A 16,658-nucleotide genomic window follows, 5' to 3' on the forward strand; every position below is an offset into this window, starting at 1 on the left:
GATTGGCTGTGTCCCACACAGGGAAAGAAAGGGAAGGAGGCTCACCAAAAGGCTGGTGCCAGGCTTTAAAGAGCAATTATTCGGCTTTGATTCATGCTGCATGCATCGTTATCAGCTCTCCAACCTGACAGCTGCAGGGACTTTTTTCCTCTCCACTGCACTTTCCTTACCATTTGTCTAAGCCCCAAGGCAGAAGCTTGTGCAGGTGGCAGCCTGGTTTCATCCTTGGCCAGGACTTTATCACTCACAAATGCTCAAACATTGTTTTTTCCTAGGGAAAAGGCAGCTCCACAAACTGAGGATTTCTAGGTCCCAGCCCATGCCTCACACAATAAAGTCATAATTGCTGAATCTGAATTCAGCAGTGTGTTTAAATGAACCACATCAATGTGATGCTGCAGCAAGCTAATGCTGGAAGCTCTGGCTTTGCTGCAATTACTCATTTCCAATCACAGAATCCAATCCCCCTGCTCCCCTTCAATTCAGCCATCTATAGTCATGCTGAAAAGATGGTGAATATCGTCTCTAAATCTTCTACTGGCATCACATGGCATTACTTAAGGCATTACATCTCCTCCACGTGCTCAGATGTAGACCAATGTCTTCGCTTTGGGATCTGAAAATCAGCTTCGTCCCCCAGAGCCTTTGGCACAATTGCAACTACCTTCATAATTGGGTCCTTCCATGGATGACCACACTTCCAGAAGGAACCTATGACTTCCCTAAGAAACCAGCAACAATCACTAGGAATTTGGAAACCATATTTGTAGTAAAGAAAAAGGGAAAACAGATCCATATAACATTTTTTCCAAAGAAAAGTCCATCTGAGCAATTCCCCCACTCCTGGTTCCACTCCTGTTTTCCTGTAGCAACTTCCATATAAAATAAAATCCACCATAGTGACATAGAACCATTACCTGGACAGTCTGGATGTGGGCAAACCATCACAGTGATTGAGTGCATGGATAAGGTGATGAATAGATGAAATATTAATAAAGCCAAGTAAGTAACCCATCGCATATCACTGGGGAGCAGCAGCTGCAGTCATCCCAGCCTCTCTCCTTCCATTCCATCCAACTGAGCAAAGTTGTTTAGGGGAACCAAGGCTTCTGCAAAAAGCCTGAAGAACCAAACCTTGCTCTCAATAGGAAGCATTTTATACATATTAGACACTTTGTTATTATCATCATTTAGATTTTTCTAGATAGCAGAAACAGTGAATAATCCAGTGCCTAAGCACTAAGTTGTTTAGGATCTTCAAAATATGAAGTTTACTACCAGGTTAATTAAAATTAGGTGTCAGGAAGACCATCGAAAATCAGATAGAGAGAGGGGGAAAAAAAAAACAACATTGTTTCTTCAGTAAATAGAGCACTTTAGCACAGCAGCTTGTGCATCTCAGCTGCCCTCTGCTCCATGGGCAGCAGCTGAAGTTGGCAGCCTGGGGGGCTTGCTTTGCACCCCAGCACCAAGTTTGTGCCCCAGCAAAGAGAGCTGCTGCATTTTGGGAAGCCCAGCAATTTGCTGGGGAAAGCTGCAGATGTAACCCTGCACATGTAAAAATAAATAAGTAATGGAGACTACAAGCAGCTGCAGCTCAGCAGGATACCATTGCCCTCTGCTGATAGCAGCTGCTGGAGGACATCTCCCTGAAAGCTCTTGCTCAGCTCCTACTTTTTCCACACACTACCTATGACTTCTGAAAAAGAGTAATAGCTGGCAAGGAAGAACCATGCAGAGGGGGTAAGTGCATGCTTATAAATTATCTTGCTGGGCTTGGCTGAGGCTATGCAGGTACTGAGCATCAGTTGCCAGCATGAGCCCCTCCTTTGGTCACTGGGGTTAAATAGAGTATGAACAGTTCCATTCACTAAAGACAAAGGCAAGATAGTGGAAGTCAAGTTCATTTAAGAGGAAATGAAGGAATCTGAGCAAATATGTCATACATAGAAGAGTTTGAGGACAGATAGTATATATTCTGGGAACATAAGATAAACAGTCGGGAACATACACACACCAAGTATTTCATGCTGATGGCAAGTGTATGGGTGAGAAAGTGTCCTTTCACCTATCCTGGCCCATTGCCATCAACTTTTCTCCTACTGTGATTGATTCATGCTCAGCTACAGCACAACCACCGCTGCAGGGAGGGGGAGAGTAGACCACATATCTGGGATGGTCACTAACACACGGCTTTGACAGATACCAGAATCACACCCAGCAGCATCAGATTCACAAGAGATGCTACCTCTTGCCCCGCTGTCCCTCCCTTGGCAAAGTTGTCCCTATGTTTCAGGTCACTGCCACAACAGCACATGTGGCACCAAGTAAGCACTGCAAGACATGAACTTCAGTCTTTTTCCCCAGAGATACGAGTATTGGATATCCATTTTCTCACTGATACAACCCTGCCATGCCTTGCAGTGCTGGCAACAGACGTTACCTTCGTCTGCTGAGTTAACCCTGTAAAGGCATCCCAAAACAATGTGCTGCACAGGTTTGCTCCAGCCATGTTGAAAGTGCATCATCCCCACATGGGGATAGGGCTGTTCCACAGCAGCAGAAAGCTGGCAGTGGGGAAACCTTCGCCTTTGCACTGCCCTCAGCATTGAGCCACTGACAAAGCTGGTTACCTTGTACAAAAGTAGTGGAATTCTGATGAAAACATCTATGGGAAAGCCAAATATCAGGCATGTTTCTTTCAGGCCATTTCCATTCTCATAAATGGAACATGGAAGAAGTTCAGGAACAAAATCAAATATCCACCCAAAGATACAGGGGGGTGCATATAGGCAGGATAGCTTTTTGACTTGGACAAAGCTCACATTTCCTCATTGTAACTCAAACCAGAAGTGCAGCAAGACCTCACAGCCATATCCTAATCCTCCTTGTCCTGCCAGGAATGGGAAATGCTGCCTTTCTCCATTCCATTTCCTGCTATTTGCAAGGCTATTGCTCTACCTGACAGTGGGTGAGAAGGAAGCCCCAGAGGATTTGGGGTCCATCAGGGCACCAGGCAGAAGCTTGAGGCTTCCCGGCAACAGTGTCTCCAAAGTGGCTCCAGGAAATCAGTCCTAGTTCTGTAGCAAGCTCTTCAGGTACTGCAGTAACCACTTATTCTGACCCTACCCCATGAGAGATGACCATAGGAGGCTCCATGTCATGAGACTCATCTATGGAGGTCTCCATCGTACCTCATCTAATCCAGTAAGGTCCAAAACCCCATTCTCATCACCTCCAGTTTGCATTACCCCATGGGAGACATTTGTTGCCCTCCTTTGTATTTTGTGTTACAATTTATTGTTAGCAGAAGAGCCTAAGGAGTCACTAATCACAAAAGCACTGTCTCAGAACACAGCAGAGTGCAGCAGCAGCCTTCTCATACCAAACCAGATGCTGTGTTGCACACACACCCCAAGCCTTTCCCACACTGCATCCAGCCAAGAGACTCTCAGTTCTAACACAGGTACCTACAAAACGAACATTAGACACAAGATCAATCTATCTGTTCTTTGTGTAATTCTAGAAGGACAGACAGTCAGGATTTAAAATAAAATCAAACAAACATAAAGACTTTGTTACTTACCCAAACCTCCATCTCCTGGTTCCCAGTGCAGCAAAGATTTCTGCATTTCTACTTTTTAGTCAGTGCAGACCAACTTGCAGCCACAAGAGGATGGTTCTCCAGAGCACTCGTCTCACCTGTGCACCACGCAGTGCTGGAAACTTGCAGCATTTTATATCAGAAGTCTCACATTTAACATTTTCATTGAGTTCCTTGCTTCATATTTGAGGCGTGGTTCAAGAAATCTCAATTCTTAGTTTAAAAAAACGTGTAGGAAGAGCCTTGAAGTCAAACTGCAGCAGGAGAAATCCAAGCCATGTTCAGGCAAACAAAAGCACATTTAAAGCTAAGCTCACAACTTTTCAAAGGCTGAACCCTTGAAGCCAGCAAAACTAGTTACTGCATTTCTCAGCTATCTGATGGACAGGCACTAGCTATTTGCACCACTCAAATAAAATGTGCTCTTTGTACAAAAGAAAGAAGCAATCAGAAGTGCATTCACCTGTTCCCCTCACAACAATCCTTGTGGGAAAGGAGAGGAAATGCTCTAGCACCTGGGGTTTACAGAGCCTTACCCAGCTGGGTGAAGAAACCAGGCTTAAAACCTGCAGAAAACAGAACTGAGAGGGGAGTGGTAGAGTTATGTATGTGTGTTTTCACTCTTATCAGTTTATCAGTATTTTTTTTATCAGTAGTCTTGTTTATCTAGAGCCTCTAGTAGCAAAATAACAACTGAAGGTAAACGGTACTCACTCTGCTTTCCTCTCCACATGTGCTGCTCATCTTTCCTCATCTAAGCAAAGCCAGTAGGTACAAAGAGTTTTTCAACCTGACTTGCTACCTGTGAGGAGGAGACAAGTCCCTTCAGAAATGCTGGAGGTGATATGCCAAGAAAGATGGATGAGCTAGAAAGTTTCTGAGGCATCTTAAATTAGGAGCACTGCATTCCTCTGCTGGAAGCCAACAGCATCCCACAGCTGCTCCCTCGGGGAGAATTATAAAGCGCAATCACAGTTTGCAGCTGAGCAGGGAGGCAGCAAGTTTAACACTCGGTTATATATACAAAAACAGTAGTTACGTGCAGTTGTGAAAAGTGTAGTGTGAGGGAAAGTGCACCGTCCTGCTGCAGGGAACAATAAAGGCAGGGGAGTGCTGGCTGGACCAGCCCTGCCCGGCCTGGGGGGCAGTTGGCAGTCGGACAAACCAGGACTAACAGCCCCATCTACCGGGCTGTCGGAAATGCTCAGGACTCAAGTTTTGCAGCTGAGCAGCTCATCGTGATCACCCCCTGCCACAGGCCAGGTGGAAATGATGCACGGCGTTTTGCCTGCCGCCAGAAGCCCCTTGTGTTAACACGTCTGAAAAGCTGGCGTGGTCATCACGTGATCTACATCCCATGGTTCTGACCCAAAAGGCAAACAACCCTTCATCCTCAGTATCCCCTCGGCTCTCCAGGGGCAAACAGACCCCAGCAGAACCAACTACTCGAGCAACACCACTGAGTTCAGCATCACAAGTGAGGCAGTGATCCTCAGTCAGATTTCTTGGCTGTGCAGCCTCATCTGGGAGTTTTAAGCCACGCAGAAAAGAGCAGTGCCTATGCGTATGGTTATGGCAAAAGCTTGTCCAAGTTGTTGGCACAACCTCCAGCAGCCACAGCTTAAAGATCTGGTAGAGCAGAAGCTGCTGGATCCTGCTGCCCATTCCCTGAGTGTGCTAGGTATAGAACAAGATTAAAAGCAAACGAAAATAGTGAAATGCTCCCTGGAGACTCAAGGATGCAATTTTCCCCTGCTTAGGGTTAATCACAGCACTCATCTCACAGGCAGCCAGGCTGTTGCTGACACCACTGTCTTGTGGTTCACTAGCTTTACTAGTGGCCTAGGAGAAGCAGCTCACTTTGAGGGATCTGCACAACCGGGAGCAAGAAGCCACGTCCCTTAATTAGTCATGTACAAACACAGTGGTGTGAACTGAGCTTACACCACCAAAAAACTGTCAACTTCATAAATCCCTGTGGTCCTTCTTTGTAGTGTCAGTTGCACGATGTGTAGAGTGCACTCTCACTTTGCATCCAGCCCAGCACAGGCAGTCAGGGTGCCAAACGAGTTGTACTTCAGTACCAACCACTTCTGAAGCAGCCTGAACCCCTTCATACGCTGCCAGTATCTCTTTTCAGTTGGAGTGTAGTGGACTTCAGATCCTCAGTTGAGTCTCCACCGGCAGCTTTCTACCAGAAGCTGCATGTGAGGCCATTATCCCCAGCTGCAGTGCAGAGTATGTTTTTTACATCTTGTCCTCCCACCTCCTTGTGCATCCCAGCCTCTCCAATGGCAGGGCAACACAAAAAGCAGAGAAAGCCTCGGTTCTGAGCTCCATTCAACACTATCAAAATTTTATCTGAAACCCAAACCACAATGCCACGTCTACTGATGAGCCTTCTCCAGGCTGAATCCCAGCTCCTTCAACCTTTCTCCATAAAGAGGAGCTCCTTTCTCTGATGATATTCACAATTCTCCTCTAGACCCACTTCAACAGACCCCCCTCCTTCTTGTGCTGCAGCTCCAGGCCTGAATGCACTGCCCCACATGGGGCCTCACAAGGGCACAGTAAAGAGGTACAATCAGCCCCAGCACCCTGCTAGCCACCCCTCTTTTGCTGCAGCTCAGGATCTTGTTGGCCTTCCAAACTGCAAAAGCACACTGCTAGCTCATTATCATATCATTTTTTGTCCACGAGGACCCTCAAGTCCCTCTCCGCATGGAGAAAAACTCATTGAGAGAAGCCCTATCTGCATACATCTAGAATTTCCCTGACCCAGGTGTGGGGTCTTGCACCTGACATTGCTGCATTGCTCGCACAGGCCCACCTCTCAAGTCTGAGAGGCCTTTGGCTGACATCCCAACCCTCCAGCATGTTGAAGAAAAAAAAAACATACCAACCACCACTCATACAAAGTAGGATGGGTATTAAACTAATCTTTATTTTCCATAGTACAGCGGCACTGAAGTTAAGACCACTCTGTGGTAGTCCCAACCCACTCTGTAGCTTGGGCAGTGGGAGCTGCTGACCAGTCCTCAGTGGCAGGCTGGGCACTCCAGTCCTCTGAAATGACAAACAACAAAATTCACTGCATCCCTACTCTTTTCATCCACAAAACACAGTGCACACACTGCCATTCTTGCAGGTATATGCAAGTACACAAACTAGTATTCTTCTCATGACTCCAAATCAACTTATTTGGGACTTCAAGTGCAGTAACTAAGGTATGCACTCACATCCACTCTGCCTTAAAAATCTATCATTTTACTGCTTAAAGACATTGCTGGCAGAAACTTGCATAGAGCAAGTGAAGTATACTACTCAATTTTCCCTACAAAATACCAGCATCTGTGACTTGTTAAAGACAGATGAATCAGTACACCAGCACTGTGCACATCCCTGCAGCTAATCACACACCAAAGACTTATTTCTGCTCTCTAGATCCCAATTCCTCTAGACACCCCTTCACAAAACTGACCTGTGGGGAACTGCTGGATTGGCACAGATGGGACCTGCACTCCCTCAGACCAATCAGCAACCTCAGGCTGAGGAGGAGCAGTGAATTCAGGAGCTGGGGCTGTCCATTCAGTCTGGAACTCCTCCTTTGTCACTGCTTTCTCAGCAGCAGCCTGCTCCTCCTTCTCAATCTGCAACGAAGAACACAGCTGACGTTGCACAGGAACAGACACATCTCACCACACACACCAGACAACATGCACCAGCTGACAGACAACTAATTAAGTTTGACACTAAGTGTCAAATCCATGACACTGGCAAGTATCTGTCCTCAGGGCAAACATAGAGAACCATGGGCAGGTATACAAGCAGCACATCTGACACACACTTCCTTCCACAGGTCTTTACCTCCTCAGGATCCCTGTAGAAGTACAAGTCAGGCATGACTTCCCATGGATGTTCACGGGAGATGGTGCCACGCATGCGCAGGACCTCTCGAGCCAGCATCCACCACATCAGGCCCACTGAATGGGCTCCCTGGAACAGGAAAATAAAGTTACATTAAGATCTGCTTCCAATATACTCCTTTAAATGTCTTTTCCCTCCCCTACCCTCACACACCTTTAAAGGGAAAGCTTATTTCCACACAATTCTTTCCAGGCAAGAGAATCCCTGACAGATCTATGATGTACATGGACTCAGGACACAGCAGCTTTTCAAATTCACAGCAACATTTGCAGATCTCTGCAGCACTGCAGTCACCTGCATCTGAATTTGCCTCAATCAGTACTCCTATTCAATGTCCCATGTAAATCTTACCCAAAAACAAGGATTACACATCCATATCACATGCTAATACAAAGAAATTAATCTTACAGTCACTCGAGCTCAGATTTGCCTTAGGTTGTTTTGTTCATAACAGTATCTAAATAGAGATCAAAGCTAGTTTCCCACTTCCCTAGACTTTACCTTTCAGCTATTAGTAAGATTGTTTTTCATAGCAATTTCTTCACAAAGTCACATTACCTTTCTTTCACGTTCATGAACTGTGGCAAGATTGACTACCAAAATCCTTTCATTGGGACACAAAGACCCTCAGGCTGTCAGTAAGTCCTGCCATGTTACTGTAGCACACATCCTACGCTTGAGAGTTCCTCGGCCAGAAGTTGGCCTCAGCTCCAAGCTCCAACAGTGTGCAAGCTCAAACCCTCCTCACCTACCTGTTGGCTTGGCAGAAACTTATTAGTTAACCACCCTGGGAGTCACACCAGATACATGCTAACCTTCCCTACCAAAAACCATCTATCTTGCAACCTACAGCATGCTCTAGAGAAAGCAGCTTTAGATTCTACAAAGCAGTAACCTTGTTGTTGCAGGGGATAGCAATGTCCACATAGCGTAGCGGGGAGTCAGTGTTGCACAGTGCAATGGTGGGGATGTTGACATAAGAAGCCTCAGTCAGTGGCTGATGATCAGCTCGGGGATCTGTAACAACCAGGAGCCGTGGCTCACGGAAAGCTGCCTGGATCTGATTTGTGAAAGTACCAGGAGTGAAACGTCCAGCAATAGGAGTAGCCCCAGTGGCAGCAGCAAACTTCAGAACAGCACGCTGCAAAATAAATCAAGAGGTTAAGTAGGAAATTCAGTTTCAACCAACTCACCCTAGTTGCTGTCAGTGACCACGTAAACTTGTTTCAATGCCTGTAACATCACGGCTCACGTACCAGTTTCTGGATGAGTGAAATTTTAAAAATAACTACACCAACACCACAAAAAGGAGTGAGGAGGTCACATCCACCAGCAAGGCAGAAGTCAGTGTGAAGAACAAGTTTCTCTCCCCCCATTAAACTGTGTTGTATGCTCCAGCCCAAAGTTAAGAACTTCCATCAAACCATGAAAAGGGTAGATTAAACAAACAGCATTATAGAATCATCTAGGTTGGAAAGGATCCTTCAAGATCACCAAGTCCAACCATCAACCTAAGCTACAAATGTCAATTCCTAAATCACATTCTTGCTCTCCCTGGACTGTTCTCAAACCATAAGAAGAAAAAATAAAGCCATTCTCCTCCACTGTTTCTGCATCCATTTACTGTGCAGTAGCATAACATTCATTAACTGTAAAAAAGGCTCACTAGTACATATATGGAAACTGTAACAGTGTCCACTAAGATTGCAACTGCTAGCTCCTACTCATTTGCGATAGTTTCTAATTTCTCAAGCATAAGCCACAGAGCATGTGGCAGGGCTGCTATCAAACACCAATCATAGAGGCAGCTCCTCTCCTGGCATTAGCAAGCACTCTGCCAGCTGCTTTGTTGTAGCACACTTCCGACACTTGAGAGCTCATTGGTCAGGAACTGACCTCAGCATCAAGCTTTAACAGTGTGCAAGTTGGATAAGTAGGTGCTCCCATCTTTCTTTGGTAAATCCACTCAACATCATTCAGCACTCTCTCCTACGTTTGTGGCGCTGTCTAGATGAGGACAAAGAAATTAAGTTCAGCAGCAAATTTCAGTGACTATTAGATTTAATTTGAATGGTACATCCCTTTCTAGGGAAGTCTTTCTGCTTAAAATCTACAGAAAAAATCTGAAAAAACGTTTGTTTCCTTGTTACAATTCCCCTTCTAGTAAAAGAGCATTATTCCCTCTTTGGAAAAAAAACTTAGATCTATTAGGTGCTTTTTGGTCCCAAGAATCATGCTAATGACCCAAAAAATGGAGGAGATCCAGCAGAACATATTCAAATAAGGCCAAAAGGAAAAAAACATACCATTCAACTACTCATATCTGCCCTGAAATCTACAGGATCTGGGGCTGTGCAGGGACCATCTATAGAGTTGCTCTACACTTCAACCACAGCAAAAGAAATACACCGCTGAAGCTGTTCTTAATGCCAAAATTTGGGTCACCGTTTTATCATCAAGCTGCCAATGGCATGCACTGCCACAGGGCAACAGTCCTGATCCCAAGACTGAATGCCTCAGGTAAATAAAGAACTCCCATACCTGTCCGGTATTCCTGGAAGAAATGACGCTCACATCAGCTGGATTCTCAATAGCCACAATAGCACGGGCTGCCAGGAGCAGCTTCTCCCAGGTCCTCTTCAGATTGATGATGTAAATACCTACAGGTGACAAAAAGATTTAGAGAAACTAGTAAAAATATTTCTAAATCAAGACAGCGCTCACTAACTACTAAACTTGTTACAGAACTGCAGTTACTACAAAACACCAGTTAGCAGAAAGCTGTTCCAAGAGAAATCCAACAACGTGATTTTCAGATAGTTTAACTCCAGCCATTATGGTCCAACTCATAAATACGGACCTGTAGCTATTATGAGCTACAACTTTTCCACATGGTGCAGCTTAGACTTAAGAACAGCACAAGAAGCACAAATTACTACTGAGACACTAGACTTATTGCTATAGTCAGGAACTAGTAGTGATGCTCCAATCCAACTGATTCATTTGTGTTCTACAAGAAGTGCTTTGTTTTACTTTTTTGAGGAATGTGATTTGTTTGGATTTCCGTACTTTTCAGGGCCACGAACAGCTGGGAAACTCAAGCAGTAGCACTCGGCTCTTTTTCCCAGTTTTGCCCACCAACTCTCAGCTAGCCCAGCAGCTGCACCCCGGGCTCCCACCGCAGCGATCTACCATCGCTCTTCCTCTTGTAGATATACTGCTCCATCTGGAAGTCGAGGTTGGTGCCTCCCAGGTGGGTCCCGGCAGCGAGGAACTTGAGGACATCCTCCTCCTTCATCTGCAGGACATCGAGACCTCCGGACATCGTGGTGTTTCCCTTAAGAAGCGACGACAGGGAACCTGCAGGCACAACCACCCAGCTCAGCGCCTCACGTGGCGGGCGCCCCGGCCGCCATCTTGCCCGTGCCGGCGGCCTACCCTTCTATCCCCTTTAGCCCCCCCGAGGAAGCTCGGCCCGCTGAGAGAAGCACGCATAGAACACCCGCTAAGAGCCATTAACGCCTCAAGGTGCGTGCACCGCCACCAGCCCCTCAACCGCCCAGCCGAAGCCGTGACTCACGCGGACAACGCCGTGTGGAGGCCTCGGCAGGCGCCGAACGAAAAGGAAAGCCTGTGCCGAGTGACGTCAATATATAGCCTCCCGACAGCCAATGGGAGCGTCGCGTTCACCGGAAAGGGCGGGGCTCCGGGCGTTGCTAAGGAAGTAGGCTCCTAGCGACCCGCGGCCTGTGTGTGTCATGGCGGACAGTGGGGCGGGTGGGCGTGGCTCGTCTGTGCCATGGGGGGAACCGCGGCAGGAGAAGGGAGGGGTTACTTCGCGTTACCCTTAAGCGCTGCCTAAACAGTAGCGATTTGCTCACCGAAGTAATCTAACCACAATGCTCGCCCCAAAAAGGAGCAGCAGGCGTTTTGATATGTCACTGATGAAATAAGTCACACTTAGCACTAGCTTTTCATCACATTCCTTTGGCTTCCAATTTTGCCATTAGGCGTTTCCTTTAATAAGCATTTGAGGTTCTGCTTGTCATCATATTTCTACATACCTCATCCCTTGGCTCTTCCACAGTGCTCTTTACCACCCTGAAGGCAGGCTGAGGAGTGCAGTGGGCAGTCAGCACCTCTTTGTGACAAAAGTAACACCTTGCCCATCATTCTGCATATAAATAAATTCCTCTTCCCCTATCAAAAATCACCTTCAGTCTTCTTGTCCAGCGGACGGTTCATATAGAACAAGGTTGCCCTTCACCCCTTTACGGTGCCAACTGATTTGCCTGGCAGCACTCTACCTGGTATTTCAGGTGGTTTGCTGCTTGCCGAGCCTTTGAGAAGCTTTGGTGAAGTACAAAGCTTCACCAAATATGTTATCAGTGGCCAGTTGATGTTCCTTTCATTGTACCAGTGTCTGTTATTCGTTTGAATCAATAAAAAAATCTGTCATTCTATTACTGAAATTGGGAAGCTCTAAAAGTGCTTCAGCTTACTTGTGCAATGAAATGGAAGATTATTACAGCAAAAAGTGCGTTCATCCACAGTGTGAGGCTGTTCCTGCTATACCTAACTTCACGTGACAAATACATTTCCTTATTGGACAACGTCATGCACTAGGCTAGCAATGGCTTTAGTGGCACTGCAGCTAGAACCAGGTGCATGAAACAAACTACCTGACTGGTATGACTGAAGCACATTGTAATGCAGTTATGATGGTGCTGCAGAGCATAACGTTGTAGAAAGGTGCCCTTCATTCTTCAGCTTCTTGGATGATAGTATCTACCAAAACTACGTGATTTGTTTGTCACTATTCTTTAAGAGAGTAATTCACACATTTGCCAGGTGGTGGTGACAAAGGTAAGCAAAACAAAACACCATGCTGAAACGAGCAAGAATCATAGAATCATAGAATTTCTTGAGTTGGAAAGAACCAGAAAGATAATCTAGTTCCAACTCCCCTGCTGTGCCCTGGTGGGCTGTTACCCACCAGACCAGGCTGCCCAAGGCCCCATCCAACCTGGCCTGGAACACCTCCAGGGATGGGGCATCCACAGCTTCTCTGGGCAGTTTATGCCAGGGCCTCACTACCTTCATGATGAAAAACTTTCTCCTAACAACTAGCCTAAATTTCCTGCTATGTGGAGAGTGAAAGTTGACATTTGGGATTATGTTCAACAAATATCTCCTAGCAGAAGGAGACTCGGGGGGGGGGGGAGGAGACAGGTGCTGTTACTGCAGTGCGTGATATACCTGGTTTGGAAAACACCATAGAATAATAATTTTTAAAATTGTATTAGAAGTTGATATACGATTGAAAGATTAGTAGAGAAAATCACACTACATGCAGTGTTATCAAATGAGTACTGCTCATAAGCATTCCAAGCTCCTCTGCAATCTCTAATTTCTTATACTTGCACCTTGAGCCTTTTCAGGTGGACTAGCTCTTCCATCTGCAAGAGCTCCTGCTCCACAACTCATGAAAAGCCTTGGAAGGGTCATAAAGCTTGACAGTATTTTTCATTATTTTCTTAAGCAACCTGAAAATTCACTTTTTTCTGTACTGAGACACTTTAAAATGGCTCAATCACTAATCACAGAATCATAGAAAGGTTTGGGTTGGAAGGGAACTCTAGTTCCAGCTCCTCTACTATAGGCATCTCCCACTAGACCAGGTTGCTCAAAGCCCTATCCAGCCTTGCCTTGAACAACTCCAGGGAGGGGGCATTAACAGCCTCTGTGGGCAACCTGTTCAGGTGCCTCACCACTCTCACAGGAAATAATGTCTGCCTAATATCTATTCTAAATCTATCCTCTTCCAGTTTAAAACCATTTCTCTTTGTCCTGTTGCTACATGCCCTTATAAAAAGTTCCTCCACAGTTTTCTTGTAGGCCCCTTACAGGTACGGGCAGGCTGCTATAAGGTCCCCCTGGAGCCTTCTTCAGGCTGAAAAGCCCCAGTTCTCAGCTGGTAGTTGGGGGAAAGGTTAAGTGGCAGGGAGAGATCATAGAATCATTTGAGTTGGAAGGGACTCTTAAAGGCCATTTAGTCCAGCTCCCCTGCAGTGAACAGAGACACCTGCAGCTAGATCACTGATCAGTGCCCCATCCAGCCTGGCCTTGAGTGTGTCCAAGGACAGCATCCATCAGCTCTCTGGGCAACCTTTTGCAATGTCTCACTATCCTTATTGTTAATAAATAAATAAATAAATTCCTTATATCCAGTCTTAATCTTCCCTCTTTCAGTTTGAAACCATCACAACAGACCCTGCTGAAAAGTATGTCTCCTTCCTTATCATCTCCCTTTAGATACCGAAAGGTCACAATCAGGTCTTCTTGAAGCTTTCTCTAGGCTGAACAGACCCAGCTCTTTCAGCTTGTGAAATGGAGATGGTGACCACTGACTCAATTTGAGGCCAAAAATGCCTCCTCCACAGCGGGGAGCATGCATGCTAGTTTGGGTACATAGAGCCAATAGAAAACAGGTAAATATATCTAATGCTATTTCTTGTAATAAATGTCTATGTAACTACAGACTAATACAAGTACCATTTAGTGGGTCTGTTGAAGGTGTGCTAGCTTTGTGGAATTTGCACCTAGCACCCATCTTTGCACAAATACAAACTAAATACATTTTTCTTCTCTGTGTATAGGATTGGCAGGTAGGACACCAGCTACCAGATGCCATTTGCAGGACAACGTTAAAGGAGTTTAAAATGGCTACAGTTAGTTTTTGGCAGCGTGAAATCTGCAGCTCAGTCCACTGCTTAAGCAGCAAGGTGGTTTCAGAAAACCACAGAGTTAGAGAAGGTTTCCTGCATAGATCAGTTCTGTCTGCAGGACTTCAGCTCTTACTCAGTGTATGTCCATTTCTGTTCGTAGAACTTAGATGTCTTCAGCAGAACATAAGTTTGTGTCATAAAACCATTGAGATCAGTGGTTATAGATTCAGACGGTTAACAATGATTTAAATCCATGGAAACCGGGAATGTAAGATGTGTAGATAAAAATTAAATATGATAGCAACTTTAACACCGGTCAGGTGAAGAATGGCAGTAGTTGTGGCTCTGAAGTGCTTCCTTGTTTCTGAAAGGCTGTGTGGTTCCAACCTGTCACTAACTTGAGATGCAGAAAGCTGGTGCAGAGAACAAACACCCTGTATCCACAAGTGTGGATGTGCTAGAAACTCTGAGCGCAGCCAACAAGTGCTGCAGTTTGCACAGAAGGAAAAGAGAAGGTGACACACGACCTTCATGGTGAGTTTTGAAACTAAGTCACGAAATACTCTGGTGGCTTGGGAGAAGTGGCAGACTGCCAAGGGGAATGCAAATATGCTCCCAGCATTATAGAGCTTGCTGAAATCTAATTATGGTTTTAAGATATATTTGTTCTAAGTTCTAGACTGGGTGAGTTTGTAACAGAACATCCCTGCCACAACTGCTGGATTATTTCCCATTAAACGTAGGCCTAATTCAGGTCTGCTTTGTGTTCTCAAATATTAGCAGTGTGCTGATGAAATGTAGTAATGCGATTACTTTCTCTACTGTTGAGCCAGGAATTTGATTTGTGGGTCCCTTCTAGCTCACAGAATCACACTATGATTCCAGATCTGTGTGGTCTGGGGCTATTTTGAACTGTCAGTACCAGCAAGGCAGTGACATCTCAGAGGAAGCTCTGTGCGGAGCCACCTGGGTTGGAGCCCAGGATGCATGATGGGACACAGAAGGCTTTTTCTGAGCAAAAGCTAGCAAGTTGGCACATGGGAGTGAACCTACAGAAAGGAGTCTTCAGCATACGGTCACTTCTGCAGCAGCAATGAGACTTGAGGCAGGATGGCACAGAAGCATCACTGAGTTAGTGCCAACCTCTGAGAAGTCCATTAGGAAGGTTGAGGTTCCTGGCATGCTCACAAAGCCTCAGAAAGACAATCTCCCTGGCAGCTAACCCAGGCTGCTGGGAAGAGCAACGACCCCTGCTACGAGCCACCTCTGAGCAAGGAGTCTGCAATGGGATCCCCAAGTGGAGAGGAAGCCACTTGGCTGCTGCACAGACATCTGTGCAGAAGGAATCCTCTGAAGAATGGATCTAATGGTTTATTTGGTGGGTGACATGCGAGAGGATCAGGAAGGCAGACCTTTGGGCTCTATCTTTGACATCAGGCATGTCTGGAGGTGTCATGCAGGAGATAATATGGAGTTGGTGGATGAAGATCCACACTAAGACCAAAATGAGAACATAAATGCACAGCCATCTCCCACAAAGGTGTTTGCAGTGTTCATGTTGCCTGGGATTCCTCAGTGAAGAGGTGGGAACTCAACTGAATGAGACCCTGGCTTCTCTGATGCCTCGGCCCAATACCTTGAAAGGGTGCTTTGGTCCACTGCCAGAAGGCAGCTGAGGAAATGGAGAGTGAAGGCATTGGCTTCAGCCAGCCTGTGCATGGCCTTCCTACTATCCATAGAGTTGCTGAGTTACTGGCATTGTTTAAGCCTTTTTTTCCCTGTTCCACAAAGTTCTGGTCTGGCAGTTCCATCTGGATGAGCATCCAGTGAAGAGGATACAGTTGTGCAGCACCATGCCTGGGATCCCCTTGACAAAGACACAGAAATAGCAAGCCGAGAGGATTATGGCTTCACACTGCTTCAGGAAGGACATCCCACAGGTGAGAAACAGAGATGTTAGCCAGCTAACACAGTCTTCCTATGGTCAATAAAAGACACGTTACCTTTTATATGTTGTGTGAGTCCTTCCTTCTCATCTCACATTGTCTGTGTATCCCCATCCCCCTTGTCCCTGGAGCATGAAGAGGAAGTGTCTGTTCTTGGGTAAGCCTCCAGGACGGAGGAAGGATAGGGCTTTGCTTCCCTTATGCTATTGGAACAGGGAGAAAAGACAACTAGTGGAAGGCAAACCAAGGTCACTGGAGGTCTGGAGGTGTTTTGTGTTTGTTTTTTTTTTAAAGTTGATAGTATTTTTATTTGAAGCAAAAGATTATCTTCATTACTCCATATGTGTTTCTACACCTTGGTTTCACTTTTATGTGTGGAGATGGCCCCGTATCCAGTGAAGCTGTGCAGTATTGTACTGAAGCAATGTTTGCAGACATTAACACATGCAGTGC

At 45.9% G+C, this 16,658-nt stretch overlaps 1 protein-coding gene and 2 non-coding genes across 3 annotated transcripts; all 3 read right to left on the reverse strand.

Annotated features, from left to right (window-relative positions):
* Positions 1-6,528: 6,528 nt before the first annotated feature.
* On the reverse strand, positions 6,529-11,249 carry RPSA (ribosomal protein SA). Its single transcript, XM_003207263.4, has 7 exons — positions 11,112-11,249; positions 10,724-10,891; positions 10,073-10,191; positions 8,427-8,672; positions 7,472-7,600; positions 7,086-7,254; positions 6,529-6,670 (listed from the first exon to the last, which is right to left on the reverse strand). The coding sequence occupies exons 2-7, from the start codon at positions 10,854-10,856 to the stop codon at positions 6,576-6,578; spliced, it is 891 nt and encodes a 296-aa protein (XP_003207311.1). The 5' UTR covers positions 10,857-10,891; positions 11,112-11,249; the 3' UTR covers positions 6,529-6,575.
* Positions 8,108-8,263, reverse strand: LOC116216776 (small nucleolar RNA SNORA62/SNORA6 family). Its single transcript, XR_004160228.1, has one exon. It is a non-coding gene; the product is annotated as a small nucleolar RNA SNORA62/SNORA6 family (small nucleolar RNA).
* On the reverse strand, positions 9,298-9,456 carry LOC116216786 (small nucleolar RNA SNORA62/SNORA6 family). The gene has a single exon (XR_004160237.1). It is a non-coding gene; the product is annotated as a small nucleolar RNA SNORA62/SNORA6 family (small nucleolar RNA).
* Positions 11,250-16,658: the final 5,409 nt, after the last annotated feature.

Source organism: Meleagris gallopavo, chromosome 6 (assembly GCF_905368555.1).
Source record: "Meleagris gallopavo chromosome 6, MGAL_WU_HG_1.1, whole genome shotgun sequence".
Lineage (NCBI taxonomy): Eukaryota > Metazoa > Chordata > Aves > Galliformes > Phasianidae > Meleagris > Meleagris gallopavo.

What these genes read in the sequence shown, in the direction of transcription:
- RPSA (XM_003207263.4), bottom strand. Translation starts at nt 10,856, where the DNA reads ATGTCCGGAGGTCTCGATGTCCTGCAGATGAAGGAGGAGGATGTCCTC. An exon ending in CTTCCAGGAATACCGGACAG is followed by an intron (nt 8,673 to 10,072) that starts GTATGGGAGTTC and finishes TTTATTTTGCAG; the next exon opens with CGTGCTGTTCTGAAGTTTGC. An exon ending in TCTACAGGGATCCTGAGGAG is followed by an intron (nt 7,255 to 7,471) that starts GTAAAGACCTGT and finishes TCTTCGTTGCAG; the next exon opens with ATTGAGAAGGAGGAGCAGGC.